This window comes from Corylus avellana, chromosome ca10, assembly GCF_901000735.1.
Source record: "Corylus avellana chromosome ca10, CavTom2PMs-1.0".
Classification (NCBI taxonomy): Eukaryota; Viridiplantae; Streptophyta; class Magnoliopsida; order Fagales; family Betulaceae; genus Corylus; species Corylus avellana.
In genome coordinates this window covers 11282154-11298675 of record NC_081550.1, presented here as the reverse complement: position 1 = coordinate 11298675, position 16522 = coordinate 11282154, and the positions used below count along the sequence as shown (strand labels likewise).

The following is a 16522-nucleotide window of genomic DNA, read 5'->3' as shown; positions in this document are numbered from 1 at the left end:
TTTGTTCTCTCATGATAGACAGGATTCGAGGCGATGTGAATGGCCGCCTTGTTGTCACAATACAATTTTGCTGGTTGTAAATGTGAGATATGGAGGTCCGCCAACAGTTGTTTCAACCAAGTAATTTCACAGCAGGTTGAGGCCATAGCTCTGTATTCTGCTTCAGCTGAAGAACGGGATATTGTTGTTTGCTTTTTCGTCTACCAAGATATTGGTGAGCTTCCAAGGAATATACAATATCCAGTGACTGATCGTCGAGTGTCTCTGCATCATGCCCAATCTGCATCACAAAATGCGTATAATTGAATATTGCTTGTGGCTAATAAGAGAATTCCTTGTCCTGGAGACTGCTTGATGTAGCGTAACACTCTGTGTGTTGCATCTAAATGGGATGTGCGTGGTTTGTCCATAAACTGACTCAACACCTGCACCGCATAGGCCAAATCAGGTCTCGTAATGGTTAAATAAATCAACTAACCAACTAGTCGACGATATGATGAAGGATCAGCAATGAGGTCTCCATCATGTTTACTGAGTGCTAAATTTTGCTCCATGGGAAATTTGCTAGGCTTGGCACCAAGAAAGCCGGTATCTTCAAGTATTTCAAGAGCATACTTTCTTTGTGATAAAAAGATGCCTTTCTTTGAACGAGCTACTTCAATACCCAGAAAATACTTTAGGTTGCCCAAATCTTTGAGTTTGAAATGGTCACCCAAATGTTTCTTAAGTTTCTGAATCTGCTCCAAGTTGTTGCCTGCCAATATAATATCGTCTACATATACAAGAATGGCTGTGAAGTTACCTTTGTGGGATCGGACGAATAGTGAATAGTCTGCCTTGGATTGTTTATATCCTGCACTAATGAGAGTGGAAGAAAGTTTTGCATACCATTGTCTCGAAGCTTGTTTAAGCCCATATAGGGATTTGTTGAGTTTGCAAACTCTAGTCTCCCCCTTTCGTCCGAAACCAGGAGGAAGGTGCATGTAAACTTCTTCGTCAAGGTCACCATGAAGGAAGGCATTGTTGACGTCAAGTTGATGCAAGTGCCAACCGTAGGAGGCAGCAAGGGCAAGGAAAGAGCGGACAGTGACCATCTTAGCAACAGGAGTAAAGGTCTCTGTATAATCAATGCCAGCTTGTTGGTTGTAATCTTTGGCCACTAAGCGAGCTTTATATCGTTCCACAGAACCATCTAGGTGATATTTTATTTTGTAAACCCATTTGCAGCCAATGGGTTTCTTTCCGAGTGGAAGAGGGGTCAGAGTCCATGTCTGAGTTGACTCTAGAGCATCCACCTCAGCACGCATTGCATCTCGCCACTTGGAATCCTGCATGGCCTGCAAAAAAGACTTTGGCTCTTGTGCAAGAGAAATAGCAGCACTAAAGGCACGATGGTGGTTAGAGAGACAAGCATAAGATAAAAATGCGTCAAGAGAGTAAGGGGAACCTGAGGAACGCACCAACGCTGACTCAGATGATTGAGTGGTACGAGACGGTAAAGTCTGTGCAAGATGAAAATCACGCAAGTATGCAGGTGGCTGGGTCGACCGAGTAGATCGCCGAGTGACCGGAGGTGGGGAAGAGGTAGTCTGAGGGGCAGAAGGGGCATCCGAAGCTTCAACAACAGGTGACAAGAGGGTAAGGGCATCATTAGGGAGGTCAAAAGGAATAGGTAAGACCTGCGAAGATTGTTTAGGGGTGGTTTGGGCAAAAGGGAAATGATCTTCATAAAAAAGTACATCACGAGAGATGAAGGTTTTGTGGTGATCAAGATCATATAGACGATATCCCTTTTGGCTATAAGGGTAACCTAGGAAGACACATCGTATAGCACGAGGGTCAAATTTGGATGGTTTTTGGGAATGAGTAGAAGCAAAGCACAAACAACCGAAAACTCGTAAGTGATTGTATTGAGGTTTTGAGTTGTATAACTTCTCATATGGAGTTTTACCTGATAGGAGGGGAGTAGGAGTTCTATTAATCAAATAGGCAGCTGTTAAGATAGCGTCTCCCCAAAAACGTGTGGGCAAGTGGGCTTGAAAGAGTAAGGCTCGAGACATATTGAGAAGGTGACGATGCTTGCGTTCAACAACACCATTTTGTTGTGGAGTAGAGACACAACTAGTTTGATGAATGATGCCTTTGGCGGAATAAAATGATGGAATAGTAAATTCAGGACCATTATCACTACGAATTATCTTGATGGTGGTCGAGAATTGATTTTCGACAAGATTAATGTAAGATTGTAAGAGAGAGCGAGCCTCAGATTTATGTTGCATCAAATAGACCCATGTATATCGGGTGTAGTCATCAACAATAGTCAGAAAATAATGTGCCCCATTAATGGAAGGAGTACGGTAACTACCCCAAATATCAACGTGTATTAATGCAAAAGGTGTGGTAGAAGAAATTTGACTAGTTGGAAATGGAATACGAGTTTGTTTTGCTAAAGGACAAACAAGACATTGTTCTGAATTTGAACTACAAATTTCATATACATTATTGGAAAGAAAAGACAAAACTTTATTGGAAAGATGACCTAATCGGCGATGCCAAAGCTCTGGGGTTGACTTTGCCACCTGACACCTTGAGGGTCTCGTGTTGGTGAAGTAATACAAACCATCCTGCTCAGTGCCCAAACGAATCATTTTCGTCAAGCGAAGGTCCTGGATGAGACAAAAGGCAGAAGAAAAAATAATGAGACAATGCAATGTGCGACATAGTGTACGCACAGAAATGAGGTTAAAATGAAAAGTAGGAACACAAAGGACATTATGAAGAACAAGTGGAGAGGAAAAAGTCACAGATCCAATGTGTGATACGGAGGCATATGAGCCATCAGGTAATTGGACAGTACGACCATGAACAGGATAGGATTGGGTCAAGGTAGTGGGAGAACAAACCATATGATCAGTAGCACCACTATCAAGAATCCATAATGAGTCATCATATAAGACAGAAGACGTACCTGAAAGAGATGGCTCGGTACTACCTGCTTGGTGGGCCATGGACTGTTGTGGAGTAATGTTATTCAAAATTGCAAGTAGTTGTTGGCATTGATCAGGTGTAAAAGGAAGACTGCTGGTAATGGAAACCTGATGAGCACGGGGCTTAGGACTAGAGCCTGAGCCTGAGTCAATCTTGCGACGAGTAGGAGGAAATCCGTGAAGTTGGTAGCACCGCTCACTAGTATGACCATCACGACCGCAATAAGTGCATTTTATTCTTTCCTTCTTCTGAAAGCCAGATCGATTGTCCTTCCGTGGTGGAAGAGTAGCTTTTGCAGCTAAGGCAATGCCTTCAATGGTGGGTGGGGTGGTAATGTTGCGTTGGCGTTCTTCTTGAAGGACCAAGGCATATGCACGATTGACGGAAGGCAATGGTTCTATTAAGAGAATATGTTCCCGAACAATGCATATGACTCATTGAGACCCATGAGGAACTTTATAGTACGCTGACATTGTTGAAGTTGGAGACCCTCTTTTAGTGCGCCACAGGTGCAAGGGGCGTTGGGTTGAATTGTGGATAGTTCATCCCATAACCCTTTTAGTTTTGTGAAGTATGTGGCGATAGGCATGGTGCCTTGGACAAGGGTGCTGATATCTTGCTCTAGTTGAAACATGCGAGGACCATTCACTTGAGAAAATCGCTCTTTAAGGTCCAACCAGATGTCCCTCGCAAGGTTACAATAAATAACACTGGTGCAAATGTCATTAGAAATAGAATTTAATAACCAAGATTTTACCATATTGTTGCAACGGCTCTATTGCGGAAAATCTTTGGAGGAGGCTGCTAATGGAGAGATAGTCCCGTCAATAAATCCGAGTTTGTTCTTGGCGCTAAGAGCCATAGTGATTGCTCGGCTCCATGTTTGATCATTTTCTCCATTGAGGGATTGAGAGGCCAATACCACACCCGGATGGTCGGAATGGTGGAGGTATAAATGATGATTGGCATCTTGGGAAGGAGGTACGAAGGCTGTGGGAGTGATGGTGTCCGGCATTTTTTCTTTTTTTCTTTTTTTCTTTTCACACTAAACTACTTGTAGCTTAGGGTGATGTGTAACCAGCCTAAACTACGTGTAGTATAACAGGGAGGCAGATTGGGTTGTGGGCTGATGTGGATAAAATGGGCTTGGACAAAAAAAATTAAAAAAATGAGTGAACTACTAGTCTGGTGTGTGGGTTTAGTGAAAACAAAAAAAATCAATGGTTTAATGGGCTTCACTGATGGGCTAGGGGTCCAATCAAAAAAAATAAGGGAAATATAAAGCTAAAAAAAAGAAAGGAAATGGGTAAGAACGATTTACCTAAAAGCCAAAAAAAGAGTCTTCTTCTTTGTGCAATTATAAACTGCTCACAAATCAGAGGACATGGGTATACGAGGACCTGTTGCCGCAACACCAAAAATTCACGGATTGGGCGTGGGTTGGAGCGAGGAGGGCCTCTGAGCAAGGATTGAAGCAGAAAAAATCCTTGGGGCGTGGATTGGCGGCCTCTGACCAACGAGGACCACTGGGTCGCTAGCTTGACGATGCAAATAGTGGCCTCTGACTAACGAGGACCACTATGACGGGTGGAGGACAGCTTCTGACCGGCGAAAAACGGGTGAGACCAACACCCAAAGTAATCGGGAAGATATTGCCGAGACACTGCAAAAAAAAACAAAGTGCAGCAGGTATGAAAAAAAAAGACTCTGTTTTTCAATTGTAGAAATAGAGTTTTTTCATTCTCTCAGAATCTATGCTATGCTCTGATACCATGATAAAAACTAAACTGAGAAGGAATTTTGTATGTATTACTTGATGATAATTGATTTACATGATGGGTATTTATACATAAAAATGATTTACATAGCCGTTACAAAAATAATGTTAAGATCTTCTATACATGGAAATTATCTATGTAGAAGGAATGTTAACGTTGCTGGTTGGGAATTTGCCTTTCTCGATTGTTTTATGACCGTTGCACAGATTTATTTCCTCAACAGAATCAACGGCTTGGATTAAATCAAGTTACATCCGACGACTATAATTATAAGATGAAAAGTTTCAAATTTCAAATAATCATAATAATATAGTATGAGTAATTTCATGTGAGCTCACTATCTAATAAATGATCTTGACCATTTATTTTGATCCTTATCTTCTCATTCAATAAAGGACGTTGGATTAGCTCAATCAAGGGAAGCTTACAACGATTCGGATGCACCATATAACTCCTACGCAATTAAATGGTTTACAATTGTCATCCATTGCATGCATCCAACGGCTTAGATTTCATCACAAAATTTTGGACGGCTGAGACAGCTTGCGTGCAAACTGAGACTGTTGCAGTCTCGTAGACCATGCATGTGTAGGGAAGTACGAGAGTGAATTTATCCTCCACATGCATGAGTTGGTGAATCCAGTTCCATGCGTTATCCAATAAATGATCTTGACCGTTAATTTTGATCTTTATTTTCAGATTAAATTCAGAACAACGGATTAATGAGCTCAAGGTGTTATGTGGAACACCATATAACTCTCACATTAGGAATGGATTACAGCTGCATTCCATTTATCAAATCCAATGGTTATTATTAAATCAATTAAAATCGGACGGCTATGATTCTAAGATGAAATATTTCAAATTTCAAATAATCAGAATAATCTAGTATGGGTGATTTTAGATGAGCTCGCTTCTTAATTATCCAATAAATGATCAAAACAGTTACAATTAAATACAAATTCGTATCAATTAAATCACAGCCGTTTAATTAACTAAAGTACGCAACAAACCATGCATGCAATAGTACCTATAAAAACTCTAAAACAAAATTTTAAGTAAATACTAAATAGGTTTAAAAATATCACAAAAAAATAAATAGGTTTAAAAATGGTTGTATTATTTAGCATTATTTAGTAGTGTATAATGTCTAATTGTTTTAGTGTTTTAAGTCTCTGAATCCTAATTAATATATCATTAAGACAAAAACAAGTAAGTAACATATATAGACTATAGTTCATAAACATAGCTACATTACATATTAAATTTGAAATTTGTAATTAATATACCATACACCAATACATTAAACCTATTATTAATAACATAGTCTCATATAAATATAATGCTAGTTATACCCTTAATTAGTTAATTGTATACACATTAAATCTATGATTATTATTGATTAATAATATAGTCCATAAACATAGTCACATTCACGACTCACATTTTCACATACTATTAGTATTATCAAATAATGCCATTATGTCACACACACTAATCACTATTATCATATTATATGTAGAATTATTTACAATTTTAACTAATATGTTATACTTAACACCATTAATATATAACATACTAACTTACTAAATACTAAGTGACTAACTAGTAATGTAATAGTAGTAATTAATAGTTAATATTAATAACTTATCATGTTAGATTATTTAGTTATCAACTTATCCCTAGGTTATTAACTAAGTAACTAGACTAACTAGTAGTCTATAATGTCTAATTGTTTTAGTGTTTTAAGTCTCCTAGTCCTAATTAATATATCTCTAAGACATAAACAAGTAAGTAAGTAACATATATAGACTATAGTTCATAAACATAGTTGTCATTAATTACATATTAAATTTGAAATTTGTAATTAATATATCATACATCAATACATCATATATGTAATAATTTATAATCAATTTTGTATATAGTGTTACATGTTAGTAACTTTGTAATAATTTCAAATCATATTGATTCATATATGATATATCATATGATTCATATATCATATATGTAATAATTAATATGTTAAACTGTTACAATTAAATTATAATAATGTCACACACTATTAACTAGCAACAAGTAACATAATTAGTATATAACTAATTCCTTAGGAAAAAAAAAAAAAAAACAAGAAAGTATATAACTAATTAGTAGTTACATATTAACTACCTTTGCAGTTACTTATAACTTATAAGTTATATCATACATTCTCATTCTTATGTTTTGTAATTTAGTGTATATATATATATATATATATATATATATATAATTTAGTATATATTAAGTGTTAAGTAAAAAGGTTTGGGCGAGGAAGAATGATCACTTGTACTTTACATTGCACCTAAAATCCTTGGTAGATGTTTATGGTACCTCAATGGTGGCTATTTTATATTGAAAAGTACATGGGAGGTTCCATAATGTTTGAAATTATAGTTACTTAATACTAACAGAGCATCGACTTTGAGGAGCCTCATCTAGAATTTTTTCTCTCTAGTCTCAAAACCCTAGAGGAGAAGCAAAACTAATCTTCACGTTCTTCGAACGGTGGAGGCTAGCTGTTTTTTACTGTATTTTGTAACTTAGTGGATCCGAGAAGTTTTGTTATGGAGATAGCGGAAGAGATCACAAGGCTTTGGGAGAATCTTTCACTTAATGAGGGGGAGATTGGAGAGGTGGAGATTCAGCCACATACGATGGAGGTTTTGGTGTCACGGGGAAAGTGCTGCTTGGTGGGTAAACTAATAGCCGATCATTTTGTTGGAAAAGATACTATCAAACGTAAGCTAATGAAGGGTTGGCGCCCTACAGGTCATCTGTCATTCAAAGTGGTGGGTGATAATCTGTTCTTGATGGAATTTGAGCATGAATGGGACAAAATAAGGGTGCTGGAAGGACGACCAAGGATATTTGAAGGGAACATTTTCTCTGTGGTGGACTTCGACGGTTTGTCATCCCTGACAGAGATAGATTTTGAACAAGCGGAGTTTTGGGTAAGAATGTTCAATCTCCCACTTGCTTGCATGGGAAAGGAGGTTGGTCTCCAAATTGGTTCCACTATGGGGACGGTGGAGGAGGTAGACACTGATGAGGATGGTGTAGGGTGGGGAAAGTATTTGCGAGTCAGAATTAAAATTGACCTGACGAAACCTCTTGCCAGAGGAAGAGTTATCAATCTGTTAGGGAAAAAAAGATTGATTACTTTCCAGTATGAAAGATTGCCAAGGTATTGTTTTGACTACGGAAAAATCAGTCATGGACAGACGGGTTGCTCTAATATTAGTTGGCGTCGAACATAGGAGTCGGTGGTTGAGTATGGGCCATGGTTGAGGGTGCCCTCTCCTAGAAGGCGTGGAGACCAAGATTCTTCAAGATTTGCTGGGAGGTACGGGGCGGAGAAAGAAGGAGCGGCTGCGAACATGGAGGAGGAGCGGAGTAGTAAATCTATGGGGGCCGGTTCTTCAGGTGGGGGCAGCGGGATTCCATCTCCGGTTGTGCTGGAGGACAACCCACGACAGGAGGCCCCGATGTTCCCGGTGGTTGGCGGAGGAGTTACCGTTATGGATACAACGAGCAGTAATGGAGATGGTGTAGATCATGGAGGGAATCATGGAGATCATTATGAGCAGCTAGCTGTTTTCGGTAAAAAAAAAAAAAAAAATAGCTATATTGATGGAGAATAATAATATGGACGTTACTGAAAGGCAAAGGAAGGAAAGTGAATTAATGCGGTCAGCCCAGATTTTAAAGCAAAAGGGGAAAGGAGCTGAAAGAAATGCAGGCGTCATAAATTATGGAGAAGATAAATATAGTCAGAAATATAGGGAAACAATACAGGAAGTAATGGAGGATACTACGCACCATAAGGAGAAGATAGGTTGCGAGACAGATGGCACATCTACTGGAGGAGTTTTTAATGAGGAGCTGCCAACAGGATTAAATGGCCAGTTCCACGTGGTGCAGAAGTGGAAAAGAAGGGCGAGGGCTGGACAATTGAGGCTGGACCTCGACTTATCAATAACTATAGGCAAGAGAAAAGGAGAAGGAGATAATGAGGAGAACAATGTGGATCCTAAGCAGAAGACAGTGAAGCAGGGTAAAAAACAACTGGAAAAAACACTTAAACTAAGAGATGAGGAGGACGCACTCAATGACAGATCGGGAATGGCGGGGACTGGGTCATAGCCCCGCCGACCGGTATGATGATATTATGTTGGAACTGTAGAGGGCTTGGGAACCCTCAAACAGTTCGTGAACTTTGCCGTAAGGTGAAGGAGAAGTGTCCCGTAATGGTTTTCCTCATGGAGACCAAGTTGCGCAATAAAAAGATGACTATTATAAAACAAAAATTGGGCTTCAAGAATATGTTAGCAGTGGATAGTATCGGAAGAAGTGGAGGCTTAGCGTTCCTTTGGAGGGATGAAATGGGGATTGAAATTCAGAATTACAGCCAGCGACACATCAACGCTACAGTTAAACCAACAAATATGGTGCAATGGACCTTTACGGGTTTCTATGGTCATCCAGAAACACACAAGCGCATTGAGGCATGGGGGCTTTTGAGGTTTCTAAAATCTATGGTGCCGGGACCATGGTTATGTGCGGGGGATTTCAATGAAATTCTAATAGATTCTGAAAAAGTAAGGGGTAGGCGACGACCACGGTATCTTATGGAGAATTTTCAAAATACTCTAGACTTTTGTGGCTTTTATGAGCTTCTATGTAAAGGACCGTTGTTTACTTGGAATAATGGGCGTGAAGGGGATGATTATACAATGGAAAGGTTGGATAGGGTTGTTGCTAATCATGCATGGCATAACATGTATCCTAACGTGGAGTCATCCATGGAGGTGTCCATTTGTTTGGACCATCTTCCACTCTTTATAAATCCAATCGGCAGCAGTAAAATAAGAAGGCAAGGGAGACTTTTCCGTTTTGAGGCTGAGTGGGGGGAGAATAGAGAATGTAAAAAAGCCATTAAAAAAATTTGGAGAGTGAAGAAGACTGTGCAGGGAACGTGGAAATCAATGGAGGCCAAATTACAAGAGAGTAAATGCAGCTTGTTGAGGTGGCAGCAGGTAAACGGCAGGAAAAATGTGAGAAGGATCCAACAGGTAGCTGAAAATCTGCTCCTGGAGCAAAATAAAAATGAAGATGTGAATGCTTCTCTCATTCAAAAATTGAAATCAGACCTGTACAAGTTGCAAGAAGAGGAAGATCTTCATTGGCGTCAACGAGCCAAAGTTGATTGGATGAGGTATGGGGACCAAAACACAAAATTTTTTCATGCTTGTGCAAATGAGAAAAAAAAGGCACAACTGATCACACGTATTTCAGATGAGAGAGGGGCAGTGTGGGAATCTCAGGATCAAATTGGGGAAGCTTTTGTCAGATATTTTACTAATATATTTACTGCTGAAGTTCCAAGGCATATGTCACAAGTGATAGAGGCGGTGGAGAAACGGGTGACCCCAGCTATGAACGAGACTCTACTTAAGGAATTCACGGTGGAGGAAGTGAATTCGGCTTCAAATCAAATGTCACCACTTAAAGCACCGGGGCCTAATGGTTTTTCAGCAGGCTTTTTCCAAAAGAATTGGGCTAATGTGGGGTGGAGGTTAGTAATGTTGTAATTCATATTTTGAATAATGGGTGCTTGAATAAAGAGCTTAATTTGACTTATATTGCTCTAATTCCAAAAATGGCTAATCTCTCTTGTGTTACGGAATTCCAACCAATTAGTCTATGGAATGTGTTTTATAAGCTTGTCTCTAAAACTTTTGCCAATAGACTGAAAGTGGTGCTACCAGAAATAATATCCCCAAACTAAAGTGCCTTTATCTCAGGACGTTTAATTACAGATAACATTTTAGCTGCATATGAGACTCTCCATACTATGCATTCAAGGATGTGGGGAAAGGTGGGTTATATGGCGGCTAAACTCGACATGTGTAAAGCCAATGATAGGGTGGAATGGGATTTCTTAGAAGCTTTAATGTGCCAGATGGGTTTTGATAATCGCGGGACTCAAATGATTATGATGTGTGTTAAATCTGCAAATTACGAAGTCCTTGTTAATGGAACACCTACGGGTCGAATTTTCCTTTCTAGGGGAATTCGACAAGGGGACCCCATATCACCGTATCTGTTTTTGTTATGTGCAGAAGCTCTTAGTGCTCTCCTAACCCGAGCGGAAAGAAGCGGTGAATTACCTGGGGTTCCTACCTCCAAAAAAGGACCCTGGTTAAATAATCTTTTCTTTGCCAACGACAGTCTTTTGTTTTGCAAGGCTACTCCACTTCATTGGCGGAAAATGTCAAAAATTTTACATGATTATGAGTTGGCTTCGGGACAACGGCTTAACCAAGCAAAGACGTCGTTTTTTTTTTTTTAGTCGCAATACCCCAACTGTGACCCAGCAGGAACTATTGAGGATGGCAGGAATACCATCTACGCAGCGGTACGACAAATATTTGGGGTTGCCAGCACTAGTGGGGAAGTCTCGGAATCAAGCTTTTAAAAGTATTAAGGATAGCGTGTGGAGGCACTTGGGCAATTGGAAGCTAAAATTTTTGTCGCAAGCTGGGAAGGAGATTTTATTGAAAGCGGTGATCCAAGCCATTTCGACATATAGTATGAGCATTTTCCTCTTACCCAAGGGACTGTGTGGTGCAATTAATTCTTTGATGCAAAAATTTTGGTGGGGGCATCAAGAGAATGATTCTAAAATCCATTGGATGAGATGGAGTCAGATGGGTCTGCCAAAAGATCGTGGGGGTATGGGATTCAGAGATTTGGTGAGCTTCAATAAGGCATTACTCGCAAAACAATGTTGGCGACTTCTTCAATCTCCTAACAGTTTAACGGCGAGTATTTTGAAGGCAAAGTTGGGTACCAAGCCATCCTTTGCATGGAGGAGCATCCATGGGGCTAGAGATTTACTTGAGGCTGGGTTATTTTGGAGAATTGGTAATGGCCAAGAAGTGAACGTATGGGGTGATAGCTGGATCCCAAAGCCATGGACCTATCGAATTCATTCTCTTCCACAGTCCACGAATCTGAACTGTAAGGTATGTACACTAATCAATTGGGAAACAATGTGGTGGGATCAACATAAGCTAGCAGATTTATTCACGGTGGAGGAGATAGCAGCGATAAACACTATTCCAATTAGCCGCACAAATCAACCGGACACTCAGATCTGGAGATGCACAAATTTAGGCATTTTCTCGGTGAAAAGTGCATACCATTTGGCGAAAGAGGTGGATGGTAGGAAGGCCCCGGAAAGCTCAAAACAAAAAAAGGATAGCCCAATCTGGAAGATATTGTGGAAATTACCCATCCAAAATATAGCAAAAAAAATTTTCTGGAGAGCATGCCATAATCTGCTGCCTACAAAAGACAATTTACTGCAAAGAAAGGTGGTGAAATAACCATTTTGCCGAATCTGTGAGAGGGAACCTGAAACAGCCTTACATGCTCTTTGGGGATGCCCAGCAGCTATGGATGTATGGGGCTGCTGCAAAAGAATTTTCCAAAAGAGTGTTACAACCGGAACTGATTTTATGTCGGTGGTAGAATTGATGATGGTCAGATGTGGGAAAGAGGACCTTGCATTATTTGTTCAACTTGCCCGTCAAATTTGGATGAGGAGAAATAAATGGGTACATGAACGTGTGTTCACCGGCCAAAACATTATGGTGCAGGAAACAACCAAATATGCCGAGGAACTCAAGCAGATTTACGACCAAAAGTCTGCAAAAGACATTGTGAGCAATATTAATCCACCAACAAAGTGGGTGGTCCCTAATCAAGGTTGGTACAAGGCGAACTGGGACGTAGCTTTTGACAAGTCATGTGGAAAGATAGGAATAGGTGTTGTTATCCGGGAGGAAAGGGGAAGAGTTGTAGCTACGATGAGCAAATCACGGCTAGGCTCTCTTGAGCCAACGACGGGGGAAGCTCTTGCCTTATTTCATGCAGTAAGCCTATGTCGAGACCTTGGCTCCAACATCTAATATTGGAGGGGGACGCAAAACAGGTGGTGGAAGCTCTCAATTCTACAATGAGGAAATGGAGCCGTTTCGAACACTTAGTGGAGGACACACGTCGTATTTTGCAACTGGTCTCAAGGTGGAGGTGTGTTTTTGTTAATCGGGAAGCAAATGAGGCGGCACACCCGCTGGCGAAGATGGCAACGACAAATGTCAATGATAGAATATGGAGAGATTCCATTCCAGATTGTATTAGAGACATTATTTTGATGGAGCAATTAGCTCCATCTTCTTGATAGTTTGTTGGAGTTTTTCTCCACTTTCTGATTTTATCAATGATAATATAGCGAGTTTTTTGTTCAAAAAAAAAAGTGTTAAGTATTAACTAAGTTATTAAATTATAAAATTATAACTATGATTAAGAACATATTCCATATAATGTTAGTTATACCCTTAATTAGTTAATTGTGTACACATTAAATCTATAATTAATAACATAGTCCATATAATGTTAATTATACCCTTAATTAGTTAATTGTATATACATTCAGTCTATAATTAATAACATAATACATATAATGTTAGTTATACCCATAATTAGTTAATTGTAGACATTAAACTTTTTTTTTTTTTTTTTTTGAATTGGACATTAAACCTATAATTAATAACATAGTCCATATAAATATAATGCTAGTTATACCCTTAATTAGTTGATTGTATACACATTAAATATATGATTATTATTGATTTATACCATAGTCTATAAACATAGTTACATTCTCGTGCGGTCGGGTCGGGTCGAGCGATACTCGGGTCAAGCTCACGAGCCCTAAACGAGTCGAGCGAGCTTTAAACAATCTCAACTTAAACGAGTCGAACTCTCGAGCCTCCATCGAGTTTAATCGAGTGAGCCGGGTATGTGTCACTAGCTAATCGAGCGAATTTCAACATTAACGCGCGAGCTTGTACAGTGTCAAGCTCAAGCTCGAATCGAGTTTAGCCGGGCGGGTATCGAGCGAGCTGTCGAGTGTGTCAGCTCATTTACAGCCCTAGGGGTGGCCATGGGCCACCCCATGGGTGCTTAGGCATGGCTCGCGGCCAACCCAAACCACCCATTGGGTGGCTTACGCCCTGGGGGTGGCCGCAACCCACCCCAGGATAGGGGTGCCACCCTTGGCCACCCTTTCAATTTTTTATTTTATTTTATTTTTACATTTAAATTTTAAAATTAAATTAATATTTTAATGAGTTGTTCAACAACTGTTAAAAAAAATTGATGGTAGATATTTATTGGTATTTCGATTGACCCAGAGAGTAATTTATCGAAAAAAAAAAAAAAAAAAACCTTAGGGATTTTTTAATTTTGGCGGTTTAACTCACGGACTTATGATATATTTACCCTAGAAGTAAACACACCTTAGAAGTAATCACACCTCTACGAATACACAATAAAAATTATAGAAAAATATTTATTTTCTTTACGTAAAAAAAAGAAATACAAAATTATAAAATAAAATATAAAAAAAAAAAAAATCTAAGACACGGAGAGGAAGAGAGAGAGAGTTGGGTTGCCTTCAAATAATACTGTTTGACTAACATTGATATAAAAATGTGGTTTTATATTCAAATTATCAATAATGACATAATAGTACTATCATATTTCAATCTAATTTTATACTATTAGGCCTAAAACACTTTGGTTCCTAAGTAACTATTCTTGGCTTCTTGAAAGACAATTGAGCGTTGGTTGATAGCGTTGGTTGATAAATTCCAAGGCAAATAAAAGGGGGCCGTGATTCTGAGAACGCCAGCGTGCTTAGCACGCCAGGCTATTTTCTTTTTTCTTTTTTTAATTTTTTAATATTAAAAAAAAAAAAAATGCCGGCGTGCACGTTCTCTTTTACTTCACCCAATAAAAGGATATATATATATATATATATATATATATATAAACATGAGTTCTTTAAAAGGTGACATGAGAAAGGTCATGAACATGGTGGTTGACAAGTCAAAAGCAATAAAAATATATTTATATATTTATATGAAATATAGATTTCTTAAAGGTATGTAAAAGAAAGGACGAGTTGCAATTTGTTGTACTAATGTAGAGACATATCCCATAAAGTATTCTCAAGATTAGGCATGGTCTAGGTTTTTCATCTACAATATATAGCACAAGTATGAACAACAATTATACTTACATATTTAATTGAAAACATAAAAGAAATCAACAAGGAGAAATAAAATAATTTACCTCAAGTAGAAATGAAAGTCGGAGAAGATGACTCAAAGCTTTGAGAGTTTTGTGTAGTATGTTGCAGAGAAGTGATGCTTGGGTAGTGGGGTACGGCTAATGTGAAAAGTGGCTAGGGTTTTGTCTTGTTCCTATTTATTTGGGTGCTAGGAAGAACAAAGAGAGAGAGAGGTACGATATGTACGTGTGTTTTCAATCTTAAAGGAGGCTAGGGTTTTGTCTTATTCTCTCGACTACCCTTCTAGGGTTTGGAGGCTAGTGAGGTGAATATATTTATTTTAAATAATAATAATAATAATAATAATACCAAAATAAGTAGAGGCAATTTCTCTTGTAATGTGTAAATTGTTATAAGGTGATTTAATTCATAATCGATTTTCTCTCTTAATGGTTCTTAAAGCAATAACATAATTACTAAACTATAAAATCATAAAAATATCCCATTATAGATACGTAAATTAGATTAATGCTACCCAATTTTGTTTATTGGGATGAGGATGTAATGGAGGCTAGGTTCAACACAAGAGGACTAGAGAAATCAATGCAGTTTACCAAGTTTCCTTAAAAGTAATATCTTTAAAATTTAAACTTGGAGCCTTTAAGATGCATAGGTGGCTAGGGCTTTTTTTTTTTTTTTTTTGAACTCAAAAAGTGCTCCTTTTCATTAAGTATCAAAAGATACAGCCCTGCTCTCCAGCAGGACAAGATCCTTAATACAATCCGGTACCTCGTTGATCCAACACTTATTTAAAAAACTGGTCGTAGCCTCCTTCGACAAAATATGGGCGACTCCATTGCTACCCCTGGGCACGAACTGCATCCTCCATTGTGAGAGAGTCTCCAGCTCACGTTTAATATCTGTGACCATGAGCCCTATTCTGCTCCAATCCGTTTCCGCTGAGTTTACTGCATTTATCACTACTTGAGCATCCCCTTCAAATTGAATATCTCTGAAACCCATCTCCTTACACAGGCCTATCGCCACGAGCAAAGCCCTGCCTTCCGCTACCGACGGGTCAAGACGTCCCACCATAGTTTTGCTGATAGCAGCTTTCACCGTCCCCTGTTCATCTCGTACCACTGCCCCAAAACCCATCCTGCCCGAAGAGAGTTGGAAAGAAGCATCCCAATTCACCTTTAGCCATCTAGGACATGGAGCAGTCCAACACCTCGACACTGTGACAGCAAGGAGACTGGGTCTTGGACCTTCCAGCTTAGTAATCTCGGAAAATTCTTCCATAGAATGAAGAGCGCCTTGTAACAAAGCAGTTGGGTGGGTAAACAGGCCTCCATGCACATAGTCATTCCTACGCAACCATATCCTCCTTGCAGTACCCGCAAAAAGGCGTACTTCGTCCTTCCCACACTTGTTAAAAACGGATTCAACAATCTGTCTAAAGCTCATACCCTCAGTAGGCATCTTTTGGATTTTTGCATACGTCCCGCACCAAACATCCGCGGCAGAAGGGCATTGCCATACTAGCCGCAGGCGGCTAGGGCTTTTGGAAGTA

At 39.2% G+C, this 16522-nt stretch overlaps 2 protein-coding genes across 2 annotated transcripts; both read right to left on the bottom strand.

Moving 5' to 3' along the window:
* Positions 1-2628: 2628 nt before the first annotated feature.
* LOC132162935 (uncharacterized) lies at positions 2629-4003 on the bottom strand. The gene is made up of 4 exons (XM_059573145.1): positions 3771-4003; positions 3478-3698; positions 2969-3385; positions 2629-2666 (listed from the first exon to the last, which is right to left on the bottom strand). Exons 1-4 carry the CDS (start codon positions 4001-4003, stop codon positions 2629-2631), a joined length of 909 nt encoding a protein of 302 aa, XP_059429128.1.
* Positions 4004-15675: 11672 nt separating this feature from the next.
* On the bottom strand, positions 15676-16431 carry LOC132162934 (uncharacterized). The gene has a single exon (XM_059573144.1). The coding sequence runs from the start codon at positions 16429-16431 to the stop codon at positions 15676-15678; it is 756 nt and encodes a 251-aa protein (XP_059429127.1).
* Positions 16432-16522: the final 91 nt, after the last annotated feature.

Coding starts and splice junctions, on each gene's coding strand:
- LOC132162934 (XM_059573144.1), bottom strand. CDS start 16,431: ATGCCTACTGAGGGTATGAGCTTTAGACAGATTGTTGAATCCGTTTTT.
- LOC132162935 (XM_059573145.1), bottom strand. CDS start 4,003: ATGCCGGACACCATCACTCCCACAGCCTTCGTACCTCCTTCCCAAGAT. Junction 3,699..3,770: donor GCCTCCTCCAAAGATTTTCC/GCAATAGAGCCG, acceptor CATTTGCACCAG/TGTTATTTATTGTAACCTTG. Junction 2,667..2,968: donor TACCGAGCCATCTCTTTCAG/GTACGTCTTCTG, acceptor TGTCTCATCCAG/GACCTTCGCTTGACGAAAAT.